The sequence below is a fragment of the Aquarana catesbeiana genome, linkage group LG13 (assembly GCF_042186555.1).
Source record: "Aquarana catesbeiana isolate 2022-GZ linkage group LG13, ASM4218655v1, whole genome shotgun sequence".
NCBI classification, from domain to species: Eukaryota; Metazoa; Chordata; class Amphibia; order Anura; family Ranidae; genus Aquarana; species Aquarana catesbeiana.
In genome coordinates, this window is record NC_133336.1 from 34,501,340 (window position 1) to 34,520,157 (window position 18,818).

Consider the following 18,818-nt stretch of genomic DNA (forward strand, 5'->3'; position numbering starts at 1 on the left):
ATTTTTTTTTTTTTATTAGGAATGGCGGCGATCTGCGATTTTTATCGTGACTGCGATATTGCGGCGGACAGATTGGACACTTTTGACACTATTTTGGGACCATTGTCATTTATACAGTGATCAGTGCTATAAAAATGCACTGATTACAGTGTAAATGTCACTGGCAGGGAAGGGGTTAAACAGTAGGGGACGATCAAGGGGTTAAGTGTGTTCTAACTGTAGGGGGGATAGGCTCACTAGAACATGACAGAGATCACTGAGAGTAGTAGATCCCTGTCATGTTGCTAGGCAGAACAGGGAAATGCCTTGTCTCCCCGTTCTGCCTCTCCGTGCCATGATCGCAGGCCACAGACAGACATCGAGTCCGCGGGACCCTTGGGCACACTCCCACGGTGCGTGATGCAGTGACGTACGGGTACATCGTTTTGCGCACCCATGCCACTTTGCTGACGTATATGGGCGTGAGCCGGTTGGCAAGTGATTAATCCTATAGGTAATTTATGGAGGGAGCTGAAACTTTGAGATTTAGAGAAGATCTGTAAAGAGTGGACCAAAATCCCTCCCGAGATGTGTGCAAACCTGGTCAGCAACTACAAGAAACGTCTTACCTCTGTGCTTGCCAACAAGGGTTTCTCCACCAGGTACTAAGTTGTTTGCTTGGGGATCAAATACTTATAAATTGAGTTGCAGTTCAGTGAATGAAATAACATTTGTATCATGTGTTTTTTCTGGATTTTTGGTTGATATTATGTCTCTATCATTTAAATTACACCTATGATTTATAGACCCTTAATTTGTTTGTAAGTGGGCAAACTTACAAAAGCGGCTAAAGCCCATTCCACCAACGGTGATTCACTCAGACCAAATGGGCTTCATAGCAGGGAGGGAGGCTAGAGACAACTCCAACCGAGCTATACAACTAATTCACTGGGCAAACTTACAGCAAACCAGTTCACCCTGCCTTCTACTATATACTGATGCCGAGAAGGCTTTTGACCGGGTGGACTGGACGTATCTTCAGGCAGTATTATTTAGACTGGCCCTTGGCCAAAACATGCTCCGGTGGATAGGCTCCTTATATAGTTCAAAGACAATTTTAAAAGATGGATCTTAGCCTACTGTTAATATTTTTGGGAGCAAAAAAAGAAACCATTTTGTCTAGTGTAGACGGGGTACCTCCACAACTTAGATAATTAGTTTAAAAAAAATGGTCCTCCATTCAATCACTTGTCCCTTTCCCGTTCCTCTCCTTATAGAATTCCCCAGAGGCTCGGGTTAAGGTTAACAGAACTCTCTCCAACACCTTGGCTATACGGAACGGGATGAGACAGGGGTGCCCTCTGTCCTCATTGATATTTGCCCTTACCCTAGAACTGCTGCTCCACATGATACGGTCAAATCCTAACATTACAGGGTTTAAGGTAGGGACGACGGAACACCAGTTATCGGCATACGCCGATGATGTACTATTTTAAGTAACGGACCCATTTATTTCCCTTCCCAATATCATAGTGGAATTAAGGAGATTCCACTCCCTCTCCAATTTTAAAATCAACTATAGCAAGTCGGAGATTCTCCCCCTTGCTATTCCCCCTGTGATGCGCTTCTAACTGCAACATTTCTTTTCTTTCAAATGGTGTAGTTCCTCCTTAAAATATTTGGCCATTCACCTCCCAGGTATATTCACATGGTTATATACCTGTAACTACGCCCCTCTGCTCTCCACAATTAAAGCTGACCTACTGCGCTGGGATCGTAACACTTTCTCATGGATGGGCCAAGTCAGTATCCTGAAGATGAATGTACTGCCAAGAGTCCTCTTCTTCAGATGGTGCCTATATCACTACCCAGGTCTTTCTTCTCAGCTTTCAAGTCTGTTCTTGACATTTATATGGCAGGGTCAAAGGCCCCACTTAGCCCTCTGCACCCTGCCACATCCTAAGAGGCTAGGGGGTCTGGGGGTTCCTTCCATACGGAGGTACTATGAGGCCGATTGCTCTGTAATGGGTACTAGGCTGGCAACATCACACTACCACTAAATCCTGGGTTCCCCTTGAGAAATTTTTAGCTGGCCATAACTTGTCCCATGCTTCATGGCTTCCCCGGGATTGCTAAGGCCTTTCAGACTTTGTGTCCCCTATCTCTGTCCATGTTTTGAGGTTGTGGGACACATTAAATGCACAGGGACTGCTGTCACCACCTGTGTCCCTATTTGCACCCCTGGGGAGCTTCCCTTGGTTCAGTCTGGGGGAACACCTCTCCTACTTCTGCATGTGGGCAAGGGATGGAGAGACACAGTGTGGAACGTTTATACATGAGCAAGACCTAGCCTCGTCAGGCAATTGCATCACTTTGTCCAAAGTTTGTCTCAGACCATCCGGCCCCCCTTCCTCCCTGACCCCGTTCGAAAAGCTGTGCATGTCTGCAGACCCTATTCCCTATTTTATTTCTGTGCTCTATGAGATGTTGCAGTCTGCGGAATACCAGAGTAAGCCAGTGTATGTGCGAGAATGGGAGAGAGACCTGCAGCATACAATTACAGAGACTCAATTGAATCATTTATATCTTATCCACAAAAGTTCTGTGGACACAAAGATGCAAGAAAATAGCTTAAAGCTGTTGACCCGCTTGTACAGAGTTCTGGCCAAAATGTATCCGACAGCTTCGGATGTCTGGTGGAGGGGCTGTGGGCTTCGGGGTACCTACAGTATCTCACAAAAGTGAGTACACCCCTCACATTTTTGTAAATATTTTATTATATCTTTTCATGTGACAACACTGAAGAAATAAAACGTTGCTACAATGTAAAGTAGTGAGTGTACAGATTGTATAACAGTATAAATTTGCTGTCCCCTCAATAACTCAACACACAGCTATTAACGTCTAAACCACTGGCAACAAAAGTGAGTACACCCCTAAGCGAAAATGTCCAAATTGGGCCCAGTTAGCCCTTTCCCCTCCCCGATGTCATGTGACTTGTTAGTGTTACAAGGTCTCAGGTGTGAATGGAGAGCAGGTGTGTTAAATTTGGTGTTATCGCTCTCACTCTCTCATACTGGTTACTGGAAGTTCAACATGGCCCCTCATGGCAAAGAACTCTCTGAGGATCTGAAAAAAGAATTGTTGCTCTACATAAAGATGGCCTAGGCTATAAGAAGATTGCCAAGACCCTGAAACTGAGCTGAAGCACGGTGGCCAAGACCATACAGCAGTTTAACAGGACAGATTCCACTCAGAACAGGCCTCACCATGGTCGACCAAAGTAGTTGAGTGCACACGCTCAGCGTCATATCCAGAGGTTGTCTTTGGGAAATAGATGTACGAGGGCTGCCAGCATTGCTTCAGAGGTTGTAGGGGTGGGGGGTCAGCCTGTCAGTGCTCAGACCATACACCGCACGCTGCTTCAAATTGGTTTGCATGACTGTCATTCCAACAGGAAGCCTCTTCTAAAGATGATGCACAAGAAAGCCCGCAAACAGTTTGTTGAAGACATACAGACTAAGGACATGGATTACTGCAACCATGTCCTGTGTTCTGATGAGACCAAGATAAACTTATTTGGTTCAGCTGGTGTCAAGCGTGAGTGGCGGCAACCAGGTGAGGAGTACAAAGACAAGTGTGTCTTGCCTACAATCAAGCATGGTGGTGGAAGTGTCATGGTCTGGGGCTGCATAAGTGCTGCCGGAACTGGGGAGCTACAGTTCATTGAGGGAACCATGAATGCCAACATGTACTGTGACATACTGAAGCAGAGCATGATCCCCTCCCTTCAGAGACTGGGCTGCAGGGCGGTATTCCAACATCATAACGACCCCAAACACACCTCCAAGATGACCTCTGCCTTTCTAAAGAAGCTGAGGGTAAAGGTGATGGACTGGCCAAGCATGTCTCCAGACCTAAACCCTATTGAGCATCTGTGGAGCATCCTCAAACAGAAGGCGGAGGAGCGCAAGATCTCCAACATCCACCAGCTCCGTGATGTCATCGTGGAGGAGTGGAAGAGGACTCCAGTGGCAACCTGTGAAGCTCTGGTGAACTCCATGCCCAAGAAGGTTAAGGCAGTCCTGGAAAATAATAAGGGCCACACAAAATAGACACTTTTGGGCCCAATTTGGACATTTTCACTTAGGGGTGTACTTACTTTTGTTGCCAGCGGTTTAGACATCAATGGCTGTGTGTTGAATTATTGAGGGGAAAGCAAATTTACACTGTTATACAAGCTGTACACTCACTACTTTACATTGTAGCAAAGTGTCATTTCTTCAGTGTGGTCACATGAAAAGATATAATAAAATATTTACTAAAATGTAAGGGGGTGTACTCACTTTTGTGAGATACTGTAGCTACATACATGGTGAGGGTGCCCGCAGCTTAGGCACTTCTGGCAAGATGTCAGGACCCAGATAAAAATTATCATAGATATTGATATGCATGACTCCCCATTGGAGTTTCTACTTCTTGTGCCAGCCACTCCTTAGCACCTACCGTAAATCGGTTCTGCTTCACCTTTTAAACGCTGCCCAGCGCCTGATTCCCATACATTGGAAGTTGAAGCATGTTCCTGGACGATCCGATTGGGTACGTCTGGTCAATACTATTATGGCGGCAGAGGAGTGGGTGGCAAAGTGCAAGGACAGATACATTGGATACACTATGCTTCTAATACGGTACAGGCACCATAACTTGTTGCCCCCAGGTTTAAAGGTTAACATAATGCCTATGGGGATGAGACCTGCATGCTATAGCTCCCCAGACTCTTCATGACAATACAATTTTTTAACTGCAGATATAGAGCCGATTGTTTATTGTGTTTGTTTATGTTCCCTCCCCCACCTTCTTACCCCTCCTTCCCTTCATATTCTGGATCATAATGGGCGCAGCGTTCACAGTGCTCTTTACGATACGTGAATACGCAATCCTGGCTTGCTGCACCGGTCTGAAAACACACTTCCCCCTGTTGTCTGGGTATAAAATGATGAAGTCACATGATGTTGGCAACTGTATGTATCAAAGAACCCCTTTACACTAGTGGCCCAGTGCCCCCTATTTCTCGTATGCTCCCCTCTTTCACTTATTGTCTCCCTGTTTTTCTCAATGTACATTATACTTAAAATGTAAAATAAAGATTATATTAAAAAAAAAAAAACCTATTCTCAGCCCGCTTTGGTCCCGTCACACTATCCAGCTCCCCTCTGTCATCCAACAGCAGCTGCAGGGGAGAGGAGGGAGCGCACAATGGCTGCGAACATGAGAGCCTACCATTGTCAAGGACTCTCTCCCCTGAAAATAGGTATCTTTTTTAGGTTAGCCAGCAGAGGTGTTAGGAGGAGGAGGGAACATTTTTAAGACTGGCTAGGTTTAGTCCTGAATTCTACTTTCATTGTGAGTAAGCACCCAGAAATTGTGTATGAGGTCCAACATCTTAGTTTTTATTTGGGTTCAATCAAATGTTGTATTTACTGGTAGCTGCTGACTTTACAGCAAATAAATGTAAAGGCTGGTTATTCTGACCACTCCTGTTATCATCCTCCCTCTAATGCAGCGTACACACGAGCGGACTTTGCGACTGACTTTATGACGGACTTGCCTACACACAATCCACCAAAGTCCGTCGAATTCGTACGTGATGATGTACGACCGGACTAAAACAAGGAAGTTCATAGCCAATAGCTGCCCTAGCGTGGCTTTTTGTCCGTCTAACTAGCATACAGACGAGCGGACTTTTCGACCGGACTCGAGTTTGAGGGATAGATTTAACACGTTTCAAATCTAAGTCCGTCCAACTTTTGGAAAACAAAGTCCGCTGGAGCCCACACACGATCGAATTGTTCGAGGAAATCCCGTCCGCCGGGCAAAGTCTGCCGTAAAGTCTGTCGTGTGTACGCGGCATTAGTCGAGAGAAGGGCTAGAGTGCCCTTAAGATACTCTTTATGCATCATTAAAAAAAAATAAAAATAATTACATATGTGTATATATTACATGGAGCCTTAATTTTAAAGGGAAACCATATAGAAATTTAGTGAAGGGTATTCTGCATAGAGAGCCCATCACTTTATTTATGTACACTTAACTTTGCCATAAAGGTGCGTTTTTAAAGCACTAGCTGCATAGTACAAAACAAGCACACATAAGAAAAGAAACACAAATTAAAACTTTGTTAAACAATTTAGCCTGATGGAGGCTCGTTATGCCTCACTTATTTTACACAACTCATTATAAAAACTTAGACATTTAAAGAAAACCTGTTGTTAAGCGAAACACTTTACCCAAGAATACTTTCAGCTGCCATTCTTAGATTCTCAGGGGTGGTCACCTCAATCACAGTGGTGCTTAAAGCTGCAATTGCATAGCTGTGTACGCACGGTGTAAATACCAGCGGCAGGAAGCGAATGATTCCTGCTGTCGGGATAGACAGCTGTGTGCATACAGCAATGTAATGCTGTTGGTGGCTATTCGTGCCGCTGGGATTTGCACCTTGGCTAAATGCCGCCCAACTTTTACTGGCAGGAACTCAGTAGGCTGCTAGAATTCCGAGAATGGCAGTGTCTATCTAAGGCTTGTAAGCCAAGTATTTATTCCCCTTAACGTAGGCCGATTCTTCCAATGGTAGCGCCTGCAACATAAGCAAACAAAAACATTTTCAAGAAAGAAGCTTATTACTGTAGCAAAATGTAAAGCCCAGTAGAAGACTCTTTTTTTTTTTTCCTTCAGAGAAGTCCACTCTAGCTCAGTGACCCATTGATGTTGGTCAGCATAGCACACACTGCCCAGAGCTGATTAGTTATGCCTGCTAAGGCAAATGGCAAAACGTTATTAAAAAGATGATACTGACGAACTCTGTCAATATCTTGATTGATGCAAATTCTTAAACGAGCAAGGGAATTTATATCAGTGCTTCGTCCTGTGGGTTCTTCTATGCGCTTTTCAGAATGTGGAGTAGAGGTGACCACCTGTTCTTGAATGTCATGCTTTTCTTTTATATTATTTCTGGGTGTGTTTGAGGCCTCCTTTGTCTCCATTTTAGCATCCTCCTGGTCGTCCACAATCTCAATTACATGGTCAGACGTTGTCACCACTTCTTCTACGACTTTTTCTTCAGTTATAACCTCTACCATCTCTTCCTCACCCCCCGACTGGTCTAATTCCACAACTGCATCCTCTACACCTGTGGAGGTTGTCACTACTAAGGTTTCTTGACCTTGCTCATTAGATGATGCCAAGATGTACATGGTATTTTGATCTTCTGAAGGTTGACTTAACATGACTGTAGCTTCGCGGCACTCACGAGGCAGGGCGGCTGTTATAATTGGGGGCACGACTGCAAATGCTCCAACAGATTCCACCAGGTCCTGTATACCAAAATCTTTATCTGTGATAACCCTGTCACCAGGTTCCAACAAATCCAAGATCCCAGATGACTTTGTGATGTCCCTTGTTGATGCACAGCCAGAATACAGGGGACTTATAAATATCACAGCTCCATGGGGTGCTATGCCAAGCAAACCCTTGTAAGATGCATGACTGTAGCATATCTGAGAACTTGTGCTGTCCGTATTACTTGTCTGCACTTTAATTTCGGCACAATGCAAGGTCACCCGGGCACGAGGGTAGGAAGCTTTGAAGCACTCCGGCACATCTTGGCAATCAGTTTCACGGCTACGCCAAAGTGGTATCTCTCCAAGGACAAGGTATAAATAGTGAGCCCATGTGATGACAATCCTAGTAACCCTGTTTTGTGATATGTTAAAGCGAACAGCTAAGTCTTTATCGTGGAATCCTTGCCGAACTTTACATAAAAACAAGAAGAACTGGTCAATCTGTGGCATGGTCTCATATTCCGCTACCGAATGCTTGTTGAAACCTGCATTTCCTTCCCGTTGGCATTGCTTCCATTTCTCCGAGCTGCCTTCTGTTTCAGTCAATGTTGAAAACACAACTTTGAAGGTGGAATAATCTTTGAAGCCCGTGTAAAAGTTAATAAGGCTTGAGTCTGTGGAAAACCGCTCTAGGAAGAACGTGTTTTTCTCCAAAGCGGCATTGCGTTGCTGCAACCTTGCTATCTCTTCTCGAGCCGCGTGCAGCATTTCTGTGTCTGTCATCGGGGGAAGGTCATAACAGTGGTCCAGAATGGACGTGGTTATATCCGCTGGCTGGGATGGCTTGCTATTCTGCACTGCGGGTTGTAAAGGCAAAATAGGCTGAAGGGTGTTTTTTGCAGACCTAGTGACATAGAAAAAAAAAAAAGTTAGTGTTGAATGTAATTTTTTTTTCACACAAAGCTGTAGTTTGGATTAACCACCTGCTGACCGCTTGCAGTAAAATGTATGCAGCTGGCTTACTTCTGGGTTTGGGGCGAATATGCCTGCTACTCATGCTGTAATTGGACACAGAACGAGTTTAGCAGCTGATTTCAACCAATGATATCGGCAGTGTCCACTCACAAAGAGAGTTCTGTGTTTAAAAAACACAGAACTTTGTGTACTGTGAACAACGATCTGGCTGTTTCTTCTCCCTGAAAAGCAAGGAGAGAAAAAAAAACAGCCAGATAGTAAAGTAAAAGCAGCCCACATTACATTGTTAGGCACAGTTAACCCCTTAACTGCCCCTAGATGTCAACTCCTTCCCAGCCAGTGTGTGTGCAATATTATCACTGATCATTGTATAGTAATACCTTGGATTACGAGCATAATTTGTTCCAGAAGCATGCTTGTAATCCCAAGCACTCGCATATCAAAGCATGTTTCCCCATAAGAAAGAATGGAAGCTCAGGTGATTTGTTCCACAACCACTGCTGGTGTATGCAGTACCAATTGACCAGAGGAGCGGGGGCGCTAGTGTATGCAGTACTGTATGTGGCCAGAGGTGCGGGGGCGCTGGTGACGCTCAGAGACACTCGGGAACTGTTGACACTTTCAGGTGCTCCGATGCACGTTACACCCACCCCACCCAGCTGGGAGTGTCTTAGTTCTCCAGGAAGCGCTGGGAGCCACTAGCGGCCCCGGACCTCTGGCCACATACAGTAATATATTCACCAGCGGCTTGAGTCCTGCTCATCTTTTGCGAAACACAGCGCTCCCAAATCAAGTCAGGACTTTAAGAGAAATATAGCTAGTCTTATAAAACGCTCATAAACCGCAGTGATACTTCAGTATCACTAATACAGTGATACCGAGGTATTACTGTATAAGTGTCACTAGCGACGCCAGTGTCAGTTAGTGACCCTCCCAGATACAGTCTCTTTTAGCGCCAGATTGCCCACCACCCTATCACAGTACAGCCCTGGCCAAAAGTTTTGAGAATGACACAAATATTAAATTTTCACAAAGTCTGCTGCCACAGTGTTTTTCTCAATGTACGTTATACAATTATGGGATACTGAAGTATAATTACAAGCATCCCATAATTGTCAAAAGCTTTTATTGACAATGACATGATGTTTATGCAAAGAGTCAATATTTGCAGTGGTGACCCTTCTTTTTCAAGGCCTCTGCAATTCCCCCCAGCATGCTGTCAATCAACTTCTGGGCCACATCCTGACTGAGGGCAGCATATTCTTCCATAATCAATGCTTGGAGTTTGTCAGAATTTGTGGGGTTTTTTTTGCTCACCCGCTTCTTGAGGATTGACCCCAGTTTTCTCAATGGGATTAAGGTCTGGGGAGTTTCTTGGCCATGGACCCAAAATGTCAATGTTTTGTTCCCCAAGCCACTTGGTTATCACTTTTGCCTTATGCCAAGGTGCACCAACATGCTGGAAAAGACATTGTTCCTCGCCAAACTGTTCATCGGAGGATGTTTTTGTACCATTCTTTATTCATGGCTGTGTTCTTAGGCAAAATTGTGAGTAAGCCCACTCCCTTGGCTGAGAAGCATCCCCACACATGAATGGTCTCAGGATGCTTTTCTGTTGGCACAGGACTGATGGTAGCGCTCACCTTTTCTCTGCACAAGGTTTTCTCAGAATGTCCCAAACAATCGGAAAGGGATTCAGAGAAAATAACTTTCCCCCAGTCCAATCCCTGTACCTTTTGCAGAATAGCAGTCTGTCCCTGATGTTTTTCCTGGAGAGAAGTAGCTCCTTTCCTTCTTGACACCAGGCTATCCTTCACTTCTCTGCACTGTGCGTGCAGACGTACTCACACCTGCCTGCTGCAATTTCTAAGCAAGCTCTGCACTGGTGGTGCCCGGATCCCGCAGCTGAATCTACTGTAGGAGGTGGTCCTGGAGCTTGCTGGACTTTCTAGGTTGCCATGAAGCCTTCTTCACAACAATTGAACCTTTCCTTGAAGTTCTTGATGATCCGATAAACGGTTGATTTAGGTGCAATCTCAGTAACAGCAATATCTTTGACTGTGAATTCATTTGTGTGCAAAGAAATGATGACTGCACGTGTTTCCTTGCAGGTAACCATGATTAACAGAGGAAGAACAATGATTTCAAGCACCACCCTCCTTTTAAAGCTTCCAATCTGTTACTCTAACTCAGTCAGCATTACAGAGTGATTTCCAGCCTTGTCCTCGTCAACACTGGCACCTGTGTTAACGAGAGAATCACTGACATGATGTCAGCTGGTCCTTTTGTGGCAGAGCTGAAATGCAGTGGAAATGTTTTTGTATGGGATTAAGTTCATTTTCATGGCAAAGAGGGACTTTACAATTAAATTGCAAATCATCTGATCACTCTTCATAACATTCTGGAGTATATGCAAATTGCAATCATAAAAACTGAGGCAGCAGACTGTGAAAATTTATATTTGTGTCAGTCCCAAAACTTTTGGCCACGTCTGTACCACTATAAGTCAATGATCACCACCATTACAGTATAGCGTCACAGCTGTATAAATTCAAGTATACAGTACATCAGAGATACTGAATAAAAAATTAATGGGGGTCTGGTCAGTAAAATTTTCTTCCAGTGGAAGTCTGATTGTCATGCTTGTGCTACCCTGTTTCCCCGAAAATAAGACCTAGCGTGATTGTCGGTGATGGCTGCAATATAAGCCCTACCCCCCAAATAAGCCCTACCCTGTTTCCCCGAAATAAGCCCTACCCTGAAAATAAGACCTACAAGGACTTTAACTAGGGCTTATTTGGGAGGTAGGGCTTATATTGCAGCCATCACCGACAATCACGCTAGGTCTTATTTTCAGGGAAACAGGGTATGACTCAGATCCTTCATATCATAGCCTCCCGTGCATGCGACAGTCTCCAGCACCCTTCATTTAGGGCCAAAGCATCCTGGTCCTTATGGTAAAATGCAGGGTTCTATTATGTGGGCACCCGTTAGTGAGAGTTCCAGGAATCGGTGTAGCAGTGCGCATTTAAGTGAGTCCCATTGTGTCCTTTTTTTCCTCTTTCATTCACACGGAGCCTTTAGGTGAGCTCCAGACCGTTGCAGAAAAATGCACAAAGTATGTATGTCACACCACACTGCTCAACACCCAGGGGGCACTGTTGCAGTGTGATCAGGTCTGGACAGGACTGTTACTGGGTGTGGACCACAGTCCGCCATTTAGTGATGCCTGCAGCATATATACACCATAGTTTGTAGACACTATAAAACTTTTGCACAAACCAATTAATATACACTTATTGGTATTTTTTTTTTTTACCAAAGACATGTAGCAAAATACATTTTGACCTAAATTTATGAAGAAATCTAAATTTGATTTTTTTTTTATTGTAGGTTTTATAAACAAAACGTAGAAAATACAGTCCCCCCCCCCACAAAAAAAAAAAAAAAAAAAATCAGTCTCTGTTTATAGAATAAAAAAATAAACCCAGTGGTGATCAAATACAAACATACTATTTGTGTGAAAAAAAAAAATTATATAAATTGTGTTTGTGTACAGTGTTGCATGACTGAGCAATTGTCAGTTAAAGTAGCAAAGTGCTGAACAGCAACAAATGAAGGGCTGCAACTAATGATTATTTTCATAAATCGATTAGCTGGCCGATTATTGTTTCAATTAATCAGATAAAATCATTAAAAAAAAAAAAAAAAAAAAACGAACGTAATATGCAATTTTTTCATTTATTTAAGGTAATAATGAAAATTATGGGGCACTATTCCTCCCGGGAACACCAATGATGGGGCAGCACTATTCCTCCCGGGAACACCAGTGGGGCACTCCCCCCCCCCCCTCCCCCTCCAAGAAACACTGATGGGACACTATTCCCCCCCTCCCAGGAACACCAATGGAGCACTATTCCACCCACCCCCTGGAACACCAATGATGGTCGCTGCCTTGTATACAGGAGGATTCTAACGGACCGGGAGGGAGGAAGGTGCGGGCCAACTAATCGATAATGAAAATCATTGACAGTGCTTTTCATTATCGATAATATCGATTAATCGTTTCAGCCCTAAACAAATGCCCTGGTCATGAAGGGGGTAAAACCTTCTGGGGGTCGAATGCTTAAGTAAAATAAAAACCCTTGCCACCCTCCCCGGTTCCCATTAACACCATTATAATCCTGGCAATTAAAAGAAAAAAAAAAAAAAAAATATCAAGCTGGTACATTCAAGGCAGTTTACCCAAAGTTCTTCTTTAAAACCGACATCTGTTCCTCTGTTTGCCCATTTGTTGTCCACTGAAATATACACGGCACACTGTAGGGCTTGAGATTCCTTTTACCCGTCAATGTCTTCACAAAGTCCGTTGGAAGAAAATGTTTAGAACACACCCTGGTGCAACTGGATATCTGGAACAAGAGAAGAGATGTGCATTACAGTCCACCTGTATTCAATTTTCATGAAGCGAGAATGGACCTTTCAATACCTTCACGAGCCTGCGTGAATAAATAGCTGACAAGTCTCAAAAAGCTGCAAAAATTTCATTTTTCAATGATTTTCGTTACTATAAAAGCAGACTTTACAATTACTTTAAGGGTCCTTTCACACTGGGGCGGGGGCGTTGTCAGCGGTAAAGCGCCGCTATTGTAAGCTGCGCTTTACCGTCGGTATGCGGCCACTAGCGGGGCGGTTTTACCCCCCTGCTAGCGGCCGAGAAAGGGTTAAAACCACCGCAAAGCGCCTCTGCAGAGGCGCTTTGCCGGCGGTATAGCCGCGCCGTCCCACTGATTTCAATGGGCAGGAGCGGTAAAGGAGCGGTATGTACTCCGCTCCTTCACCGCTCCGAAGATACTGCTAGCAGGACTTTTTTTTACCGTCCTGCCAGCGCATCGCTCTAGTGTGAAAGCCCTCGGGGCTTTCACACTGGAATGAAAGCAGCGGCACTTTCGGGTCGGTTTGCAGGCGCTATTATTAGCGCAATAGCGCCTGCAAACCGCCCCAGTGTGAAAGGACCCTAAAGGATTGGAGTCTCGATTTTTTTTCTATAAAAATAACAAACATGTTCTACTTACCTGCCCTGTGCAGTTGGTTTTACACAGAGCAGCCCAGATCCTCCTCTTCTCGGGTTAATCTTCGCTGCTCCTGGCCCCTCCCTCCTGTTGAGTGCCCCCACAGCAAGCAGCTTGCTATGGGGGCACCTGAGCCAAGTCACAGCTCCCTGTGTCCATTCAGACAGCGAGCTACTGTTCAGCCCTGCCCCCTCTCTCTTTCTCTCCTGATTGGCCGAGTTTGATTGACAGCAGCGGGCCACTGATGTGTCTCAGCCAATCAGGAGAGAGAGTCCCGGACGGGTGGAGGCACTCATGGACATAGCTGACTACAGAGTGGGGGCTCAGGTAAGTATTAGGGGGGGCCCGATGCACACAGAAGGCTTTTTATCTTCATGCATAGAATGCACCTTCTGACTTTACAACCCCTTTGCCTCACCCAGGCTGAAAGGAGAAAAGGACAGCTGTGGGCAGTAGTCAATCAAGGCCTAATTGGTAAGAGATCTGCTGTGCGATCGATTCGTATTTTACAGAACTCACATATCATTTTCAGAGGCTTCACAATTTGCCAGTCACTTCTCCTATCAGCATTGATTTAGAACTCTGAGCTGGCACCATAATCCAGGAAGTAGATGGCGCCGCCCCTCTAAAAAAAAAGCAGATGAAGCCTTTGTCAGGGGGAGCACTAGACTTTCTGATGGAGGGAATACCTGGCAGTACTACACTTACAGCCATAACATTATGACCACTGACAGGTTAACGGAATAACATTGGATTATCTCGTTACAACAGCATCTGAAAGTGGGTGGGATATATTAGGCAGTAAGTGAACGTGTTGTCCCTGAAGTCGATGTGTTGAAAGTAGAAAAAATGGTCACCCCAGGTTGTTTATGGGGGTGTGTAGCCTCAGACTGGTCAGGGTGCCCATACTAACCCGTGTTCTACAGCCAGAAGCTCCTACAAAGGGCACGTGAGCATCAGAACTGGACCAGAGAGCCATGGAAGAAGGTGGCCTGGTCTTAAGAATAACGTTTTTCTTATGAATCATGTGGATGGCCAGGTCTGTACGTCACGGACCTGGGGAAGAGATGTCACCAGAATGCAGTATGGGAAGAAGGCGGAGACAGTGTGATGCTTTGGGCAATGTTCTGCTGGAAACCTTGGCTCCTGACACTCATGTGGATGTTACTTTGACACGGATCACCTACCTAAACATTGTTGGTGACCAAGTACACCCCTTCATGGAAACGGGATTCCCTGATGGCAGTGGCCTCTTTCAGAAGGATAATGCACCCTGCCACATTGCAAGAATGGTTCAAGATTGGTTTGAGGAACCCAACAATGTGTTTGAGGTGTTCACTTGGCCTCCATATTCTCCAGATCTCAATCCAATCGAGCATCTGTGGGATGTGCTGGAAAAACAAGTCCATGGAGGCCCCACCTCACAACTTAAAGGATCTGCTACTGACGGCCTGATGCCAGATACCACAGCGTACCTTCAGAGGTATAGTGGAGTCCATGCCTTGACTGGTCAGGGGCTGTTTTAGCAGCAAAAAGAGGACCTACTACAGAATAGGTGGGTGGTCATAAATCTATGGCTAATAGGTGTATATATTATTTACACACAAAACTATATCAGATGCTACAGTAGATTCACTTTAAAGCTGAACTCCAGGAATTCAGCTACTTTGTAAAGTGTGCAGGAATACTTTGAGTGAAGTCCAAAGAGGTCCATACCACCTCCTGAACTTATCTTATTTACATCTGACCGTACATCTGATCCCCTCTACTTCCCATTCACCGAGGCCTTTACATTTTGTGAATTGATACACACAATACAAAGTGCTCTGTGAGTGGACAGGAGGAGGGGAGGGGCGGGTACAGCAGCTGAATGAGGCGAGATCAGAAGGTCCAGTGTTGAAGCTCTGAAACTTTAGCGTCAGCCATCTTTCCGGAGCTCCATAAAACTAGGACATTTATTTCCCCCAATGCACCACCCATCACGTTACCGCATGTCCCCTCCCCGCAAGGGCGGATTAGTGAGGAAAACGTCATTTTGTGACATTTCAATAAGGTTAAACACGCTGGACACTAACCTGTGCGCACGCTGGTGAGAACGATCCCCAAGGCTCGGTTCACGTCTTGGCGTTCTGAATCGCGGGTGGAATCGATTCTGCCCGCGATTTAAAATAGCGGCAAATTGCAAGACGCCCGCGTTGTCCCCTGTCACTTCCAATGGCACCCCAATTGCAGTGCAAGCTTCTTTTTGGCGACAGGCGTCCTGCGATTCTGTTTGCGTGAATTTACGATTGTCGCCCGACGAATCGCGGCGAATTGGGGTGCCATTGGAAGTGACAGGGAACGCACAGGCATCCCGCGATTTGCCGCTATTTCAAATCGTAGGCAGAATATCGGCGATTCCGCCCGCCAAGATGTGAACGGAGACTAAAAATGTTCAACTGATCCCTATATCAATCAGTTGTCTGATTGCTCAATCGATCAGACTCGATCCACACAGTTCCACCGTGGCTAATCGACATGCTAGTGTCAAAATTAATCGAGTGCTCGTCAAAGTGATGGAACCGAGAGTGTGCGGTTCACTATTGTTAGTCAATCGATCATTCACTTGATTGTTCCAAGCCACTAAACTGATCATATTGATAGATGTATGGCCGCCTTGTACCTCTCCCATGATGTCTCCCATGATATTAGTGGTATGGAACGATCGATTGAATGACCATATTGACGTGTATTGTTCCCTTTAGACCCCACGTCATTTTAATCACATGGAATGTTTGATGACTGTTTGATACGTGTATGGCCACCTTTACACCTCCCATTTTTTCAGTCACATGGATGATCATTGTGATACATGTATGGTCACCTCTACACCCTCCCATCATTTTAGTAACATGGAACGATCTAATGATCATATTGAGAAGTGTATGGTCGCCTCTACTCCCCCCATCATTTTAGAGACATGGAACGATCCAATGATCATATTGATACGTGTATGGTCTCCTCTACACCCCCCATCATTTTGGTGGCATGGAACGATCATATTGATACGTGTATGGTCGCCTCTACTCCCCCCATCATTTTGGTGGCATGGAACGATCATATTGATACGTGTATGGTCGCCTCTACTCCCCCCATCATTTTAGTAACATGGAACGATCTAATGATCATATTGATACGTGTATGGTCACCTATACTCCCCCCATCATTTTAGACACATGGAACGATCTAATGATCATATTGATACATGTATGGTCACCTCTACACCCCCCATAATAATTTTAGTGACATGGAACGATCTAATGATCATATTGGTACGTGTAAGGTCTCCTCTACTCCCCCCCATAATTTTAGAGAAATGGAACGATCTAATGATCATATTGGTACGTGAATGGTCTCCTCTACTCCCCCCATCATTTTAGAGAAATGGAACGATCTAATGATCATATTGGTACGTGTATGGTCTCCTATACTCCCCCCATCATTTTAGACACATGGAGCGATCCAATGATTATATTGATACATGTATGGTCTCCTCTACTCCCCCCATCATTTTAGAGACATGGAACGATCCAATGATCATATTGATACGTGTATGGTCTCCTCTACACCCCCCATCATTTTGGTGGCATGGAACGATCATATTGATACGTGTATGGTCGCCTCTACTCCCCCCATCATTTTAGTAACATGGAACGATCTAATGATCATATTGATACGTGTATGGTCACCTATACTCCCCCCATCATTTTAGACACATGGAACGATCTAATGATCATATTGATACATGTATGGTCACCTCTACACCCCCCATAATAATTTTAGTGACAAGGAACGATCTAATGATCATATTGGTACGTGTAAGGTCTCCTCTACTCCCCCCCATAATTTTAGAGAAATGGAACGATCTAATGATCATATTGGTACGTGAATGGTCTCCTCTACTCCCCCCATCATTTTAGAGAAATGGAACGATCTAATGATCATATTGGTACGTGTATGGTCTCCTATACTCCCCCCATCATTTTAGACACATGGAGCGATCCAATGATTATATTGATACATGTATGGTCTCCTCTACTCCCCCCATCATTTTAGACACATGGAACGATCTAATGATCATATTGATACATGTATGGTCTCCTCTATTCCCCCCATCATTTTAGTGACATGGAACGATGACATCGGTGACCACCTGTACCCCTCCCCCGGTAGAACATAGGGATTACCTTGAAGTTGGGCCCCGGCTCTCGGCGGATGCGGGTCAGCCAGGCACGGTGTCTCTGCGGCTCCACATGGAGGGCTGGGATTCTATGGAAGGAGATCTTCTTGTCTGCATTGTACCTGGCATCACTGTTACAGAAAGGGACACAGCAGTGATAGGCAGCCATGGGGGGGGCCACCAGTCTAACACATACCTGAGAGGGGGACCCCCAGGTGGGCTCTGTGCCTCACACTCACCTGAACTGGAGGACACCCAAACCAACAGTGTGAGCGGACAACCCCCAACACTCAGCACTCTCCCCCCCCCAAAAAACCTTTCAAACTTGCTTGTCTCTGCGCAGCATTAGGCTTTCCACCTCACTGCGCATGCGTTAACCAAGCAGCGCAGGCTTCCGCTTCCGGCTTTGCGTGTCATGTGGGTGGGCGGGGTCGGAAGTTCCAGAGCGTTCCACTGGAGGAGAGCTGACAGGGCGCATGCGTACACCTGTCGTGTGGGCGGGACAGAATGATACAGGGCGTTCCTCCGGAGAAGAGCCATTAGTGCGCATGCGTGTAGGTGTCGTGTGGGTGGGCGAGTGCGTTCCACCAGGGAAGAGTGGACATTGCGCATGTGTAATACCCGATACACATTAAATAATACGTATAGGAGTAAAAGGATAATGCGCTCTGTATTCCTGGTTTAGATTTACATGATAAATGACAAATCCAACTCTCCACAATCTACCTGTGACATGTGGTGGGGCCGGGAATAGAACCCGCGGCTGTGTGTATCGTATCCCATATGTCCCCCGCGAGACTGGCGAAAAAAATAACGTCATCTACACATAGAAGGCGGACACCGGGGAGCACACCGGGGCTCTACAATGTACATCTGCACCCCGTCATTACAAGTACAGCGCTCATAAAACTCATTAAACCCGTCATGTGACCAGGGGCGGGGCCTCCCATAGATGATGGACATGGGGGGCGGGTCCTCCGATAGATCAAGGACAGGAGGGGCGTGTTCTCCTATTGAGAAAAAACTGGGGGGGCGTATCCTATTGATATTGGACAGGAGGGGCGTGTAGATGATGGACAGGAGGGGCCTCCTAGAAAGGAGGGGCGGGGTCTCTTATAGACGTTGGACAGGAGAGGCGGGGAATCCATGGATGATGGGCAGGAGGAGCGTGTTCTCCTATAGAGGAGGGGCGGGGTCTCCTAATAGATATTGGACAGGAGGGGCGGGGTCTCCTAA

General features: G+C 45.5%; 1 protein-coding gene across 1 annotated transcript; it reads right to left on the minus strand.

The window, feature by feature from the left end:
- Positions 1-6,004: 6,004 nt before the first annotated feature.
- Positions 6,005-17,836, minus strand: LOC141117363 (uncharacterized). The gene is made up of 4 exons (XM_073610195.1): positions 17,822-17,836; positions 17,590-17,713; positions 12,537-12,703; positions 6,005-8,220 (listed from the first exon to the last, which is right to left on the minus strand). The coding sequence occupies exons 3-4, from the start codon at positions 12,560-12,562 to the stop codon at positions 6,723-6,725; spliced, it is 1,524 nt and encodes a 507-aa protein (XP_073466296.1). The 5' UTR covers positions 12,563-12,703; positions 17,590-17,713; positions 17,822-17,836; the 3' UTR covers positions 6,005-6,722.
- Between the last annotated feature and the right edge of the window lie 982 nt (positions 17,837-18,818).